This window comes from Phoxinus phoxinus, assembly GCF_949152265.1.
Source record: "Phoxinus phoxinus genome assembly, chromosome: 5".
In the NCBI taxonomy this organism is placed as follows: Eukaryota; Metazoa; Chordata; class Actinopteri; order Cypriniformes; family Leuciscidae; genus Phoxinus; species Phoxinus phoxinus.
In genome coordinates, this window is record NC_136880.1 from 35030630 (window position 1) to 35043547 (window position 12918).

Here is a 12918-nt window from a genome sequence, read left to right on the forward strand (position 1 = left end):
CCCCCCCCTCTAACCATAGTCTTTAAAGGGTTTCACGTGACCATATTCAGGTCCGTCTCATTTTGTGGCTGTGTGGCTCTCCGTCTTCCCTGTTCTGTGTCCGTCTAGCGCAGATGAAGGGAAGTGAGGGAGACTGATGCCGTCTCTGCGCGCGCGACACTATAATTAGAGCGCGTGAGCTGGTGTGATGCGTCTAAAGGTATCGGGGTCACTGGCCCTTCTTTCAAATGACAAGAAGAAATGAGCCATAGTAAGTGCAGCATCAGCTTTCATGTGAACCAACATTTCCGCGACACCTGGCTCACACAGCCGTATCAGTCGCGCGGAATCATCGTGTTCAGCCGCATTATGTCCGGAGGCTCGTGCGCTGCAGGTGCTGGACGCTGTCTTGCGATGTTCGGGCTACTGGTCCTCGTGCGGATGCCCGAAGCCCTGACGTCCAACACGGAGAGCGACTGTTTGACTGAAGATGACAAAGGATGTGAAGGTACACGCACACACACAGACACAGACACACACACACACACACACACACACACACACACACACACACACACACACACACACACACACACACACACACACAGTAAATAAAAGCCTTTATTTAATGATGGTGCGGACCTTCCATTGACAACTGTTTTTAAAATGAAGCCGAATTATATAGCTTAATAACTCAAACCCTTCACCTAGTCAAAACACAAACTTGCATTGGCATTTACTTTCAAAACAACAACAAAAAAACGTTTATGTTAGGAAGCTTTTTTATTTAGCAGTTTGTGCAAATGTCCTGCTGGGGAAAAAATAGGCTAAAATATTAAAATCATAATGAGTTTAGGAAAACATTAGAAATAGTCCTAGTAGGAACTTCATGGAGATTTTTAGATATTCCAATTTATGAAAATCCCCTGCTGGGAAAAAACAAACAAATAAATATCAACAACAAAAAAGTTCTGTAAGGGGATTTACAGTCAACGACTCAGAACCAGATATGATGAATGAGGACCCGGAGTCAGAATTATAATAAATTGAAGAAAAGTTTTCTGAAGATAGTTTGCAGTTTCATCAGCAGAAGTCAGCTTCAAGACTCACAAGGAGTTCGATGGCCGTCCTGCTTACAGTTACAAAGATCGCAGCAATTACCCTTCACCAAGTTCTAAGCCATGTCCTTGCTTCAGTTTGAATGATTCTCTTTGGGAAATAGATAAACCTAGTCATTTTTCCACACATATACAGATAGACTGAAGCATATCTCCATCAATTAGGCAGCTGACACTCGTACCCTGAATTTAGGCACGTCGTGACCTTACAGTTTGCAGACCTGGGTTGCTGGGCGGGCGCTAGCCTGTCTCGAACAACAAGTCAGTCACAACCATCAATCATAATGCCAGTGGTTCCTTAACCTGTAACCAAAAAGACTAACACACGCACCGACACACAGCTCTTTCAAGGTTGGATTTGACCAGGCTCGAACTATAAACTGGAGAGTCTTCAAAACATCAAGATAATACATTCTTTCTCTCAAGGAGAGGACACTTTAATATAACACAGTAAAGTAAAGCTTTAACAAAGAAATGGTCCCTCAACTAGTTCCAATGACCCTTGTGACCTATAGTCGTCGTCATGGTGAGCTAGAATATGTTTTAACACATGTTGAAGACCTTTCTCAAACAAAACATCTTTCTATATTTCATTTCCGGAACCCAGGCTAAATGAGCAAGCACTGTTACTGCATGTCTAGTATGGGCTAGACCCTTCAGTCACCTCTCAGATATTTAATAAAGAATACATGAAAAGAACATTTCAGTATCACACTGACTGGTAACTTCTATAACAAAGTAAAATCTCATAAGCTTAGAGAAGTCGTTCAACTCATTTGATATTTAGAAGGAAAAATAGTGATTATTAATACCTTGATTATAGTCACTCATCTGATATACATTGAAGCAGCAGTGGATTCCAGAATCCACCCCTTTAGTTCAAACCAACCTAAGATAGTTAGTTTTATTGGCTGTTTTTAATTGGTTTTCCAGTCTGAGCAGTTTGCAGTTTCCAAAAGGCGCTCTAAAAACAACCTGACCAGTCTGAGACACCAGCTAAGGCCATCAAACAGGCTGTTTTTTTTCTGCAGGGTTTAGTCTTTTCAGGTTTACTATCTTTGTGGTGACATTTGGACGTCATGGTCCCTCATACATTTTTGCATGTCAGAACCGATGGTTTAATCCCTTTATAAGACTTCTTCCCACTAGTCCTAATGAGCCAGGTGTTGTACTATCTGTGTGTAGACAAACATACATGAATGAACACTCTTACACGTGATGCCTTTGACAAAGGTGTGTGTTGGTTTTAGGTATGTCCGAGAAGAAAAGTGACCATCATGTGTGTGATGAATATAGTTGTTCTTTCGGAGGAATCTGCAGGGACAACGGATCACACCTGGAGTGTCTTTGTCAGTTTCAGGTTTGTTTTTGTCCTGCCACAATAAACTCTGCACATTATGAAATTAAACATGGCTTATTACAGCTAATGATGCTGTGAACAGTTTCTAGATTATTGCCCCTGTGACATAATTAATGTCCGAAGCAGGTTTCAGGACTCAGGTGTTTGTTTCTTTCAGTGTCCACAGATGTTTGCTCCAGTATGTGGGTCTGATGGTGACACATATCATAGTGAATGTTTCCTAAGACAAGCTGCCTGTGAACTACAGACCAGAATCACTGTAATTACGGAAGGACACTGTCATCCCGGTTAGCAAAACCATTTTAAAGCACTTAGCAATTAAATGCTAAATGCTAAATTAAGTGCTAAATATACACTTACAATATTTTTTGCTGTATGTATGTATGTAGCATACATGGCGTTTTACATTATATTTATCCTTTTTCTCAGATGCTGAATCGGCATCAGGAGATACAGGTATTTTTATTTTATTTTTTTGCTGTCAGAGCCAACATCTAAAGTTTTGAGCAGTTTAATGGTCTAGGAAATTTGAAATGTGATCTTCATTGCTGTATGATATTAAGGCAACCAAAATAAAAATGATATGTGACTTTCAATGCAATATTAGACCTTTCGTAAACCATCGTGTGCGTATGTTTGTGTGTAGATCTGGAGAGTTCAGGACTAGAGCCAAGCAGATACTCTAAGTGTTCTAGCTGCAAGTTTGGAGCGGAGTGTGATGAAGACTCTGAAGGCATTTGGTTGGTCAACGTGCGCGTGTGTGTGTGTGTGTGTGTGTGCTTTGTATGATTTATGGATACAAATGTTTATAATGACATGGGTATTACACTGGTATTACAATGTAAACATGGTTTATGAGGACATTTCTTGAGTCCTAGTAATTGAAATGGCGTTAAAAACATACTAAATAAACAAATTTAAAATGTAAATATGCAGAACGTTTCCTGTGATGGGTAGGTTATGGGTATGGTTTAAAACTTTTTTTATCAGCCAAACCCATTAAAGTAAAATATTTGCTTAATATTTACCCTGAGATTTTAAGTTAATATTTCAATAATTGAATGTCACATTTAGCAGTTGATAGTATAACATGTTCATAGTTTTCCTATTATTATTATTGTTATTAAATATTGTTGTAGTTTTAACTTGTAAAAAATGAAGGCCGAAATATAATAGTTGCAAATTACAATTATACTGTAAAATAAAAAAATATTTGATATTAATAATATTTTACTTTACAAGTTACAAAACTAATATTTGTTTTAAATTCTTCATTTTCAAACATTTAAACCCTTGAACTTCTCATGACTCAATTAATTATTAGCTTTTCATCTCACAAACCCCCTGCAGTTCCTTCCCAAAAGCCCATTTGGGAAACCCTTCTATAGAGGCGAACATGCAGGTAACATGCATTTTCTGTGCAGGTGTGTTTGTAATATAGACTGCAGTGGATTTAATATGAATCCAGTTTGTGGATCAGATGGCCAGTCTTACAGTAATCCATGTCAGGTCAGAGAAGCTTCCTGCTTGAAACAAGCTCAGATTAATGTCAAACACCTTGGGCAATGTCCAGGTAAACACACACACAAAAATCACATGTAGAGACAAATATGTAAAAGTTTTCTGTAATCAGATATGACATATTTGATTCATCCTATAGATTCAGTGGTATTAGTGGGCGGAGTCAGTGTGGGCGGAGCAATGCCCTGTGCTGAAATCAACAGCAGCTTGTGTGTGCATGGAACCTGTGAGATGAAAAATGATCTGGCAACATGCAGGTATGATCCGCAACACTTGCACAAGTCATCTATTGTAGTAAATCTGTAAAAATGAAGAGGATTTTAGGCATATGTGGTTAATGTGGTTCGGTCAATCATGGTCGTATTGTTTAGGTGTAATGTGGGGTTCTCCGGTGTGCACTGTGAGCAGAGCGACTTCAGTGAGTTGTACGTGGTGCCCAATGGACAGAAGCTTCAATACGTCCTGATTGCTGTGATCATTGCTGCTGTACAGATCAGCATAATTATCGCTTTAATAATATGCATCACAAGGTAAAACTCTTCTCATGCACAGTAGTATGCACCAAATAAATTCTAATATAGAAAAAAAGCACAAATATCACACACTCACCAAATCTCAAAACTGTTGCCTTTAGGATTCATCCAAAAAAGCCACGAGCCCATCTTCAGAAACAGAACCTGGGTCACTCACCCAAAGATGGAGGACGCAGGATTGTATAGCTGCTGATGACTTGAACAGAAACGCACAAACTGTACACTCTTAAAACATTTTTTTTTGTCAGGAACCACACATACTACTCATCTACTCACATACATCACACACACACCCCACACCCCCTCACTTTTGGAGAGAATTCTATCTTTCAACATTGATATTTCAGTGGCCTTATTCCACCTTAGTCACCAGGAGTTTTATTTTATTTTAAAATCTCTACATTCCCAGTGTTCTCTCCCCTTTACAGTTTTGCCTTTTTCATCTCTCTCCCTCACTTTCTTTTTAGTCTAAATGCAGTAAATCCACATGGTGAAATGTTTACATTAAGTCGATTTTTACATTTTCTGAACAATATTGGAGTGACGCTTGCCACGCAAAACATGCTAGCATGATTCAAAAGTGACGGCATATTGTCAAGGAGAATGTGTGCTATTACTTTCAAAAGCTATAAGATGATTTTCACTTGGAGGACAATATAACGGGCATACAAATCCCATATTTATACTGACTAAGATAGGGTGGCCGAGTGAGCTCAACGCGCTGCAACTGAAGAAAACACACAATTAAAAAAAACACCAGCAAATTTCGAAAACATCTTCATCAGATTGACAACACATGTGCTGCAAATACTCACAACGCGCATGCGGTGAGTGCATGCAGTGCGTTTCTGTATGTGGTTGCATTGTGAGTACTTGCAGCGTGTTTCTATATTTGGTTGCGTTGTGAGTATTTGCAGCACTTTTCTGTAATTGGTTGCGTTGTAAGAATTTGCAGTGCATTTCTTAATTTGGTTGCGTTGTGAGTATTTGCAGCGCATTTTTGTATTTGGTTGCATTGTGAGTACTTACAGCGTGTTTCTGTATTTGGTTGCGTTGTGATTATTTGCAGCGCGTTTCTGTATTTGGTTGCTTTGTAAGTATTTGCAACACGTTTCTATATTTGGTTGCATTGTTAGTATTTGCAACACGTTTCTATATTTGGTTGCATTGTTAGTATTTGCAACACGTTTCTATATTTGGTTGCATTGTTAGTATTTGCAGCACGTTTCTATATTTGGTTGCATTGTGAGTATTTGCAGTGCGTTTCTGTATTTGGTTGCGTTGTGAGTAATTGCAGCGCATTTCTGTATTTGGTTGCGTTTTGTGTATTTGTAGAGCATTTCTGTATTTGGTTGCATTGCAAGTATTTGCAGCGCATTTATGTATCTGGTTGCGTTGTGAGTACTTGTACCGCGATTCTGTATTTGGTTGTGTTGTGAGTACTTGCAGCGTGTTTCTGTATTTGGTTGTGTTGTGAGTACTTGCAGCGTGTTTCTGTATTTGATTGCGTTGCAAATATTTGCTGCGCATTTTTGTATTAGGTTGTATTGTGAGTACTTGCAGCACGTTTCTGTATTTGGTTGTGTTGCGAGTATTTGCAGCACATTTCGGTACTTGGATACGTTTTGAGGATTTGCAGCACATTTGTTGTCAAACTAATCAAACTTTTCTTAATTTTTTTTCTTTTTCTATTTGCATGCGCTTTCTTCAGTTGCAGAACATTAAGAGACCCAAGCCATTTATTGGGACCAGAATATTACTGACACTCTTTTATCTTTGGCCAGTAAGCAACCGCTCAGAACACCCTAGCAACCACATAGAAACATGCAAAAAAAAAAAAAAACTCCCAGAAAGCCTTAGCAACTACATAGCAATGCCCTGGCAACCACCCACAGCACAATAGCTTTGTGACTTTGGCATGGATTCACTCAGATATTCTTTAAAAAAAAAAAAAAAAGGGAAAAATATAGTTGTTTTTAGTGTCCAAACTCTCCATCAGAGATTTACAGTGTGAGCCACAGGTTAAAGCATATCAGAGAATGTTTGTAAAGCCTACTCCTGCCAGAATATGTTGTTTTCTCTTTATATTTTAACTTATATTCTCCTCATTTTTAATGTAAGAGAAGGTGTTACCATTTTTAACTTGAATGTGTGAGGCTTCAACATTTGTCAATTATTTTAGCTGTACTAAAAAGTCTGTTATGCTGCTTGATGTTGCAAACCGGTATTTGCTATCATTTTATTTATTATGGTAAATCATAAACACACTGGTTTGTTGCTTAAACAGTTTTACCATTACTACACTTTGTTATTTTCTATTTGTTTACCTACAGTAGCTAATGAATCCAAAGTCTCGCACATCCACAGGAAATAACTTACTTCCACATAGAAAAATAAGGTGGATAAAGCTGGGAAAACTTTGCAATCTTTTCATTTTGGAAACAGAGCAAAAAGGAGATAATAGCGGCTGTGTTTTAGCACAATTCAAAACCAAGCAATCCAAACCTCTTACAACTGAACTCTCATAAATAAGGTCATCAGTATGTGACTGTGAGAGTGTTTATCAGTCTTATAAATCTGTTTGTAAATCAGTGACTTGATATTATGTGAAGGCCTGTGCAAATTTGCATGTCAACTCTGTTTAAACTCAGTAAAAATGCGTATAAAGTGAGTTTTAAGGAAAATGTCATGTCTTTAGTGTTTTTCTTAAATTACTAGTGTATTTTCCTCAGTGACTAAAAGTGCATGCTGGGAGATGCAGTTTTTTCGTATGCCTTAATGTGAGGTCAGAGGTCAAAACACCAATGTGAAACCCCTCCAAGGTCAGTTTACACTGTGTGTGTGTGTGCGTTCCTCAGCTGTTGGCTTCAGTTGAGTTGACGGTATGCCACAGGGGGGCAGATTTATAAAAGTAAGTCCACCTCACCACACAAACACACACATTTGCGCTCTAGATCAATGCCACGGTCATTTTAGATATTTCAGAGCTGAGAAAGCAACACATATTATGCACATCACAAGCCACCATAACACATGCACACGATACTGGAATGTATGAATTAATGGGGCTTTCCAACGCTTCTGTGATACAGCTTCCAAAAATGTCTTAGTATCCTCTTACAGTTGTATTTATATCCATGCATTTATATCTGTGTGTGTGAACAGGGGTGGAGTTTGTCAGATTCCACTGGAGTCTCTCTCTTGGAGTGTCAGTTTCTCTCTACTTTGTGTTTGATTCCGCCTGGCCCCTTACCCATCTCTGGCACCCGGTAGCTTTACTTTCAGGGACGGTGAAAAGGAGAATCAGAGATGGACAAGAGAGGAGATATCATGTTGGGGGTCGAGGATGAATCCGGGCAGCCCGTCTCGGCCCTGTCGATTCTCTCTCTGCTGGAACGCGTGTCTACGATCATCGATGGCGTCCAGGCGAGCCAGCAGCGCATGGAGGACCGACAGCAGCAGCTCGAAAGCTCTGTGAGCGCTGTCCAATCCGAGCTTGTTAAGCTGGCTCGGGACCATGGCGCCACAGCAACAACCGTTGACAAACTGCTGCAGAAAGCCCGTCGCGTGAGCACGCACGTTAAAGAAGTACGTTCACGTGTGGAGAAACAGACCGTGCGTGTGAAGAAGGTGGAAACTACACAGGATGAGCTTCTCACACGCAACAAGTTCAGGGTTGTTATCTACCAGGTAAACCCATTGCTAACCACTGCATGCGTGTTAAGGTGCGGTCACATTAGCGACATTTTGGTGAAATTACACAGGCAAAAAAGGGCCATTGTCAATAATTTAGCACTTTATGAAGCACAGCTCACGCAGAAGTCACTTTCAATCTAAGCAACTTTTTGTTGGTCAACAACTTGAACCTGTTGTGAAATCTTTCGTCTTCACACAAAATTCATGATTGCGTGAATTCCTATTGAAGTGATTGGATTTCACTCGTGAAAATTCACCAAACTGTAAATGTGACAAAACTTTTTGGGTGATTGATGGTGAAACTCTATCCTGTTGCCATTTAACAGCAAATTGGCCCTGTAATCTCACAATGACACCTGCTGTAGGGGGCGCACTTGAGCTTTTCCTTTCTAGAGCTGATTGGCTACCTATTTACGTTAGTGTGTCAGATGACAATACAGATATTTTTGATATGTTCATTCAAGAATGATACAGGACCTCAACCACCACAGATACAGATTAGTAGTTGTAGTCCAAAGTGGTTTATCAATTATCTAATCTTAAACTATTACATTTAGTGCCTCCAATCCTAAACATGCTGTTGGGATGGATGCAAATGATGTTCAATTCTTCTTATTGGCATAGCACAAATGCTGGAAAATTGTCTTTTCGACTCCTCACTCCTCCTTCAATATACAGAATAAGTAATTAGACAAAATGTGTCACAATTTAGTCTAAATTAGGCTGTTAGAGTGTGTGTGCGTGTGCGTGTGAGTGGAGTGTGTTTGTGAGTAGTTATTCTGGGCTTTCCTAATATAGAGCTCCTGAACACAGCTGAAGAGTCTCTTTAAGGCTATTCCCTGAATAGGGAGTTTATTCATACACATACATAGACATCCATTCTTACAGACTGAAAAAATGTCCTCCAGGGAAGGGTAGTCTCAAGTAACCAGACTTTAGACTGGCATAAAATCTAGTCCATTTTGCTTGTGATGGCCAAGAACCACCCACTGACACAGGATGAGATTGTCTGACTGACATTGTCGTGGTTTACCGTGAATTTGGAACAGCTAAGGGATGTTGTTAGGCACGATGTGGAGTAGAGGTGTATGTTTGTAATTTTATAACAGATTTGAACACGGCTTAACTAATCAGAATCAAGGTTCAGGTTCAGACTCGAGGAGCTATCCGTTTTTAAAAAAGTGACCAACAACTCTTTTTTTATATTATGGGGATTTTAACTAGTTTTCAACTTATTCATGGTCAATGTGCATCACACATATCATATTATATGCATCATTATATTTTCTTCAAAAAAACAAACAGCTGACACTATATCAGTAAATTTGACCCAAAGAGATAGTTCAGACGAAAATTAAAATTCTGTCATCATTTACTCACCCTCATGTCGTTCCAAGAAGATTGTTTTTCTCTCCTTACAATGAAAGTCATTGGGGTCTAATGTTGTTTTTGACTCCACTGACTTTGATTATATGGACAAAACAGTTACAAATATTCTTCAAACTAAACTATTCTTCTAGTAATTGATGACACTATTTAACATTTTTAAGTGAACAATCCCTTTAAGTATATGAGTTGTATTCTGTAACTGAACCAACATTTTACACCCAACACAGCACCTGAAATGTAGGATGTCTGTTTTTGTTGTAAGAGCAGGAGGTAAAGCTCAACATTCATATTTAAGCTTTAATGTACATCTAAATATAAATTTGCATTTAAATCTTAAAGGGTTTACCCAAAAATGAAAATTCTGTCATTAATTACACCCTCATGTCGTTTCAAAACCGTAAGACTTTCGTTCATCTTTAGAACACAATGGACACAAAATGAAATCTGAGAGCTTTCTGTCCCTCCATTGACATCCTACGCATATACCACGTTCAAGCCCCAGAAAGGTAGTAAAGACATCATTAAAGTAATCCATGTGAATTCAGTGGTTTAACCTCAATTTTATGAAGCGACACTAGAGCTTTGTTTGCGCAAAAACACACACTTTTTGTACCACTTTATTTACAAAATCTCCTACATGCGTTCACGCAACAATGTCTGCTCTCGGGTCCACACAACACGCATGCGTTGTGGTGATCTCATGAACGCACGTTAGATATTAATACTTTGTAAATACAGAGGTAAATTTAGTTTTTTTTTTTTGCACAAACAAAGCACTCTCATCGCTTCATAAAACTGAGGTTTAACCACTTGGGTCACATGGAATACTTTTATGATGCCGTATCTTTCCGGGGTTTGAAAGTGGTAGTTGCGAAGGCTGTCAAAGGAGGGACAAAAAGGTCTCAGATTTAATTTTGTGTTCATTTGTGTTCCAGAGATGAACGAAAGACCTATGGGTTTGGAATGACATAAGGATGAGTAATTCATGACAGAATTTGTATTTTTGGGTGAACTAACTCCTTAATAAATAATTAAATCTAAATATGTTAATAGTAAATCTGAGTTCTTCTCCATGACCTTCTGGGAGTGGGTAAAGTCGGAGTGTGTTTTCTAGTGAATAATAGTCTCTCCTGTGTGTCACCGCAGGGTGAAACTGAAGTTCCTTCTGTTGCTGTCACCAAGACTCCCAAGGGGGCAGGGCTTGCTAACTTGGAGGTGGAGCCAGATGAGTATGACATCCCTGCTGACCTATCATCTGATGAAGAGTACATGGTGGTAGAGGAGGCGGAGTCATCCCGGGGCGCACGTCTGAAACAGAGCGGCTTAAAGGGCATTGAGAACATCAAAGCTGCGTTCTCCAAAGAGAACATGAGCAAGACCCGCGATAAGACGCGGGAAAACCTAAGCAAGACCAAGGAGAGCCTGAGTAAGACGGGCCAAAATCTTGGAACCAAATTCAACACCTTCGGTGAGAAGATCGTGCCCCCCGAGCAGCGAGAGAAGATGCGTCAGAGCAGCGAGAGGCTGAAGGAAAACATTGCTAAGAAAGCACCCACTAAAGAATCGTTCAAAATCAAACTGAAGAAGGAACGCACTGTCGCTGAGGGCCAGGAAGGTGCAGATGGGGAGCCAGCTGTGACTCCTCCCAAAGGCAGGAAGTCCAGCCCAGATGTGACATACACAGAGGTGGCTACCGAGATCAAGAGGGAGGGTCCAGTATCAGAAGAGGGGGCGACTCGTATTCAAGAGGACTGAAAAGAGAAATTCACCACAGAAACTGTGGAGAAATGGATGGAACAAAACATATAAAATGCAGAGGAAGTAATTGGAAGTGGAAGAAAGAGGAGAATTTTTTCATAAAATGTGCTCCAAAATGTGAGAGTGTATGAGTATGTGTGTTGGGTAGCCAAATTAATTAATAGTGCTAGCACTATTAATGTTGGTGTCATTTCTGTTACCATAAGCCACATGTGAAATGTATTAAAATGTGAAAACGTATCCTGTCTAATGTGTCCTTTCACTCTGCATTTGTGTTTTGATTACCATGTAAAGAGCAGTTGACTCTGTCCAAAACACTGGTAGTTATGGGGACTGAACCTCAGAAGGCCAGAGAACATTTGAATCTCCAAACATTCATGTTCATACACACGCCAACATCATAGAGACAGAGACTGGCAGAGTGAAAGAAAGATTGACCCATCAGCCAAAAAAAGATCTCTTGGAATTAATATCAACAGCTGAGCGGCTCTGCCCAGCTCATAATAACCCAACATAATAAAGCATACTCTGACTCACGGTTTATCTGAGCATTCTAATTTTTCAGTTCAGCTTTTCACTCAAATAATTTTTCTGATTGTGAGAGAGAGAGAGAGAGAGAGAGAGAGAGAGAGAGAGAAAGAAATAAGGAATAGTAGCCTATATAATATGCACTATTTAGGTTTTTCTTAAAGAAATTGTATTTATCTTAATTTAGGAATGAGGCATTAAATTAATCAAAAGTTACAGTAAAAACTTTTATAATATATATAAAAAAAACTATTCATCAAAGAAACCTTGAGAAAATGTTTGAGCATATTAGCATATTAGAATGATTTCTGAAGTGACACTGAAGCCTGAATAATGAAAATTCAGCTTTGCATAGGAATAAATAAAAATTGTAACTATATTAAAATAGAAGTTATTTGAAATTCCAATAATTATTCACAATATTACTATTTTTATTGTATTTTTTAAATAAGTCTCATATGCTCACCAAGGCTGCATTTATTTGATAAAAAATACAGCAAAAACAGTGATATTGTGAAATATATATTTTTTTACAATTTAAAAAAAAAAAAATTTATATATAGGCTATATATATATATTAATATTTAATTTTGGCTTTTCCTGTGTTGGCAAAGTTGAATTTTTGTATCACTATACGCTACCGTTCAAAAGTTTGGGGTCAGTAAGAATAATAATAGTTTAAAAAAAAGAAATTAAAAAAATAATACTTGTATTCAGCAAGGGTGAATTAAATTGTTCAAAAGTAACAGTAGACACATAATGTTACAAAAGTTTTCTATTTCAGATAAATGCGGTTCTTTTGAACCGTCTATTAATCGAAAAATCCTGAAAGAAAAGTATTAGTAAAGGTAAATATTGGTAAATAATAAATGTTTTCAACCTTGATAATAATATTAAATGTTTCTTGAGCAGCAAATCAGCATCAGAATGATTTCTGAAGAATCACGTGACACTGAAGACTGGAGTAATGATGCTTTGCCATCACAGAAATAAATTGCATTTGAAAATATAATCAATTAGAAAACAGTTATTTTAA

At 38.5% G+C, this 12918-nt stretch overlaps 2 protein-coding genes across 3 annotated transcripts; both read left to right on the forward strand.

Annotated features, from left to right (window-relative positions):
- The first annotated feature begins 47 nt into the window (after positions 1-47).
- On the forward strand, positions 48-6451 carry tmeff1a (transmembrane protein with EGF-like and two follistatin-like domains 1a). Of its 2 annotated transcripts, none has more exons than XM_079613125.1 (9): positions 48-487; positions 2348-2457; positions 2615-2744; positions 2887-2913; positions 3104-3197; positions 3882-4030; positions 4118-4235; positions 4350-4508; positions 4613-6451. In XM_079613125.1, the coding sequence occupies exons 1-9, from the start codon at positions 241-243 to the stop codon at positions 4695-4697; spliced, it is 1119 nt and encodes a 372-aa protein (XP_079469251.1). In that variant the 5' UTR covers positions 48-240; the 3' UTR covers positions 4698-6451. The 2 variants fall into 2 exon arrangements, 1 of the variants encoding a protein (XP_079469251.1); XR_013797658.1 differs by having other exon boundaries at positions 178-487; positions 4387-4508; positions 4613-4730.
- Positions 6452-7336: 885 nt separating this feature from the next.
- Positions 7337-11895, forward strand: cavin4a (caveolae associated protein 4a). Its single transcript, XM_079613126.1, has 3 exons — positions 7337-7422; positions 7677-8201; positions 10743-11895. The coding sequence occupies exons 2-3, from the start codon at positions 7821-7823 to the stop codon at positions 11349-11351; spliced, it is 990 nt and encodes a 329-aa protein (XP_079469252.1). The 5' UTR covers positions 7337-7422; positions 7677-7820; the 3' UTR covers positions 11352-11895.
- The last annotated feature ends 1023 nt before the right edge of the window (positions 11896-12918 follow it).

What these genes read in the sequence shown, in the direction of transcription:
- tmeff1a (XM_079613125.1), top strand. Translation starts at nt 241, where the DNA reads ATGAGCCATAGTAAGTGCAGCATCAGCTTTCATGTGAACCAACATTTC. An exon ending in GGAAGGACACTGTCATCCCG is followed by an intron (nt 2,745 to 2,886) that starts GTTAGCAAAACC and finishes CCTTTTTCTCAG; the next exon opens with ATGCTGAATCGGCATCAGGA. An exon ending in GAAGACTCTGAAGGCATTTG is followed by an intron (nt 3,198 to 3,881) that starts GTTGGTCAACGT and finishes TTTTCTGTGCAG; the next exon opens with GTGTGTTTGTAATATAGACT.
- cavin4a (XM_079613126.1), top strand. Translation starts at nt 7,821, where the DNA reads ATGGACAAGAGAGGAGATATCATGTTGGGGGTCGAGGATGAATCCGGG. An exon ending in TCAGGGTTGTTATCTACCAG is followed by an intron (nt 8,202 to 10,742) that starts GTAAACCCATTG and finishes GTGTCACCGCAG; the next exon opens with GGTGAAACTGAAGTTCCTTC.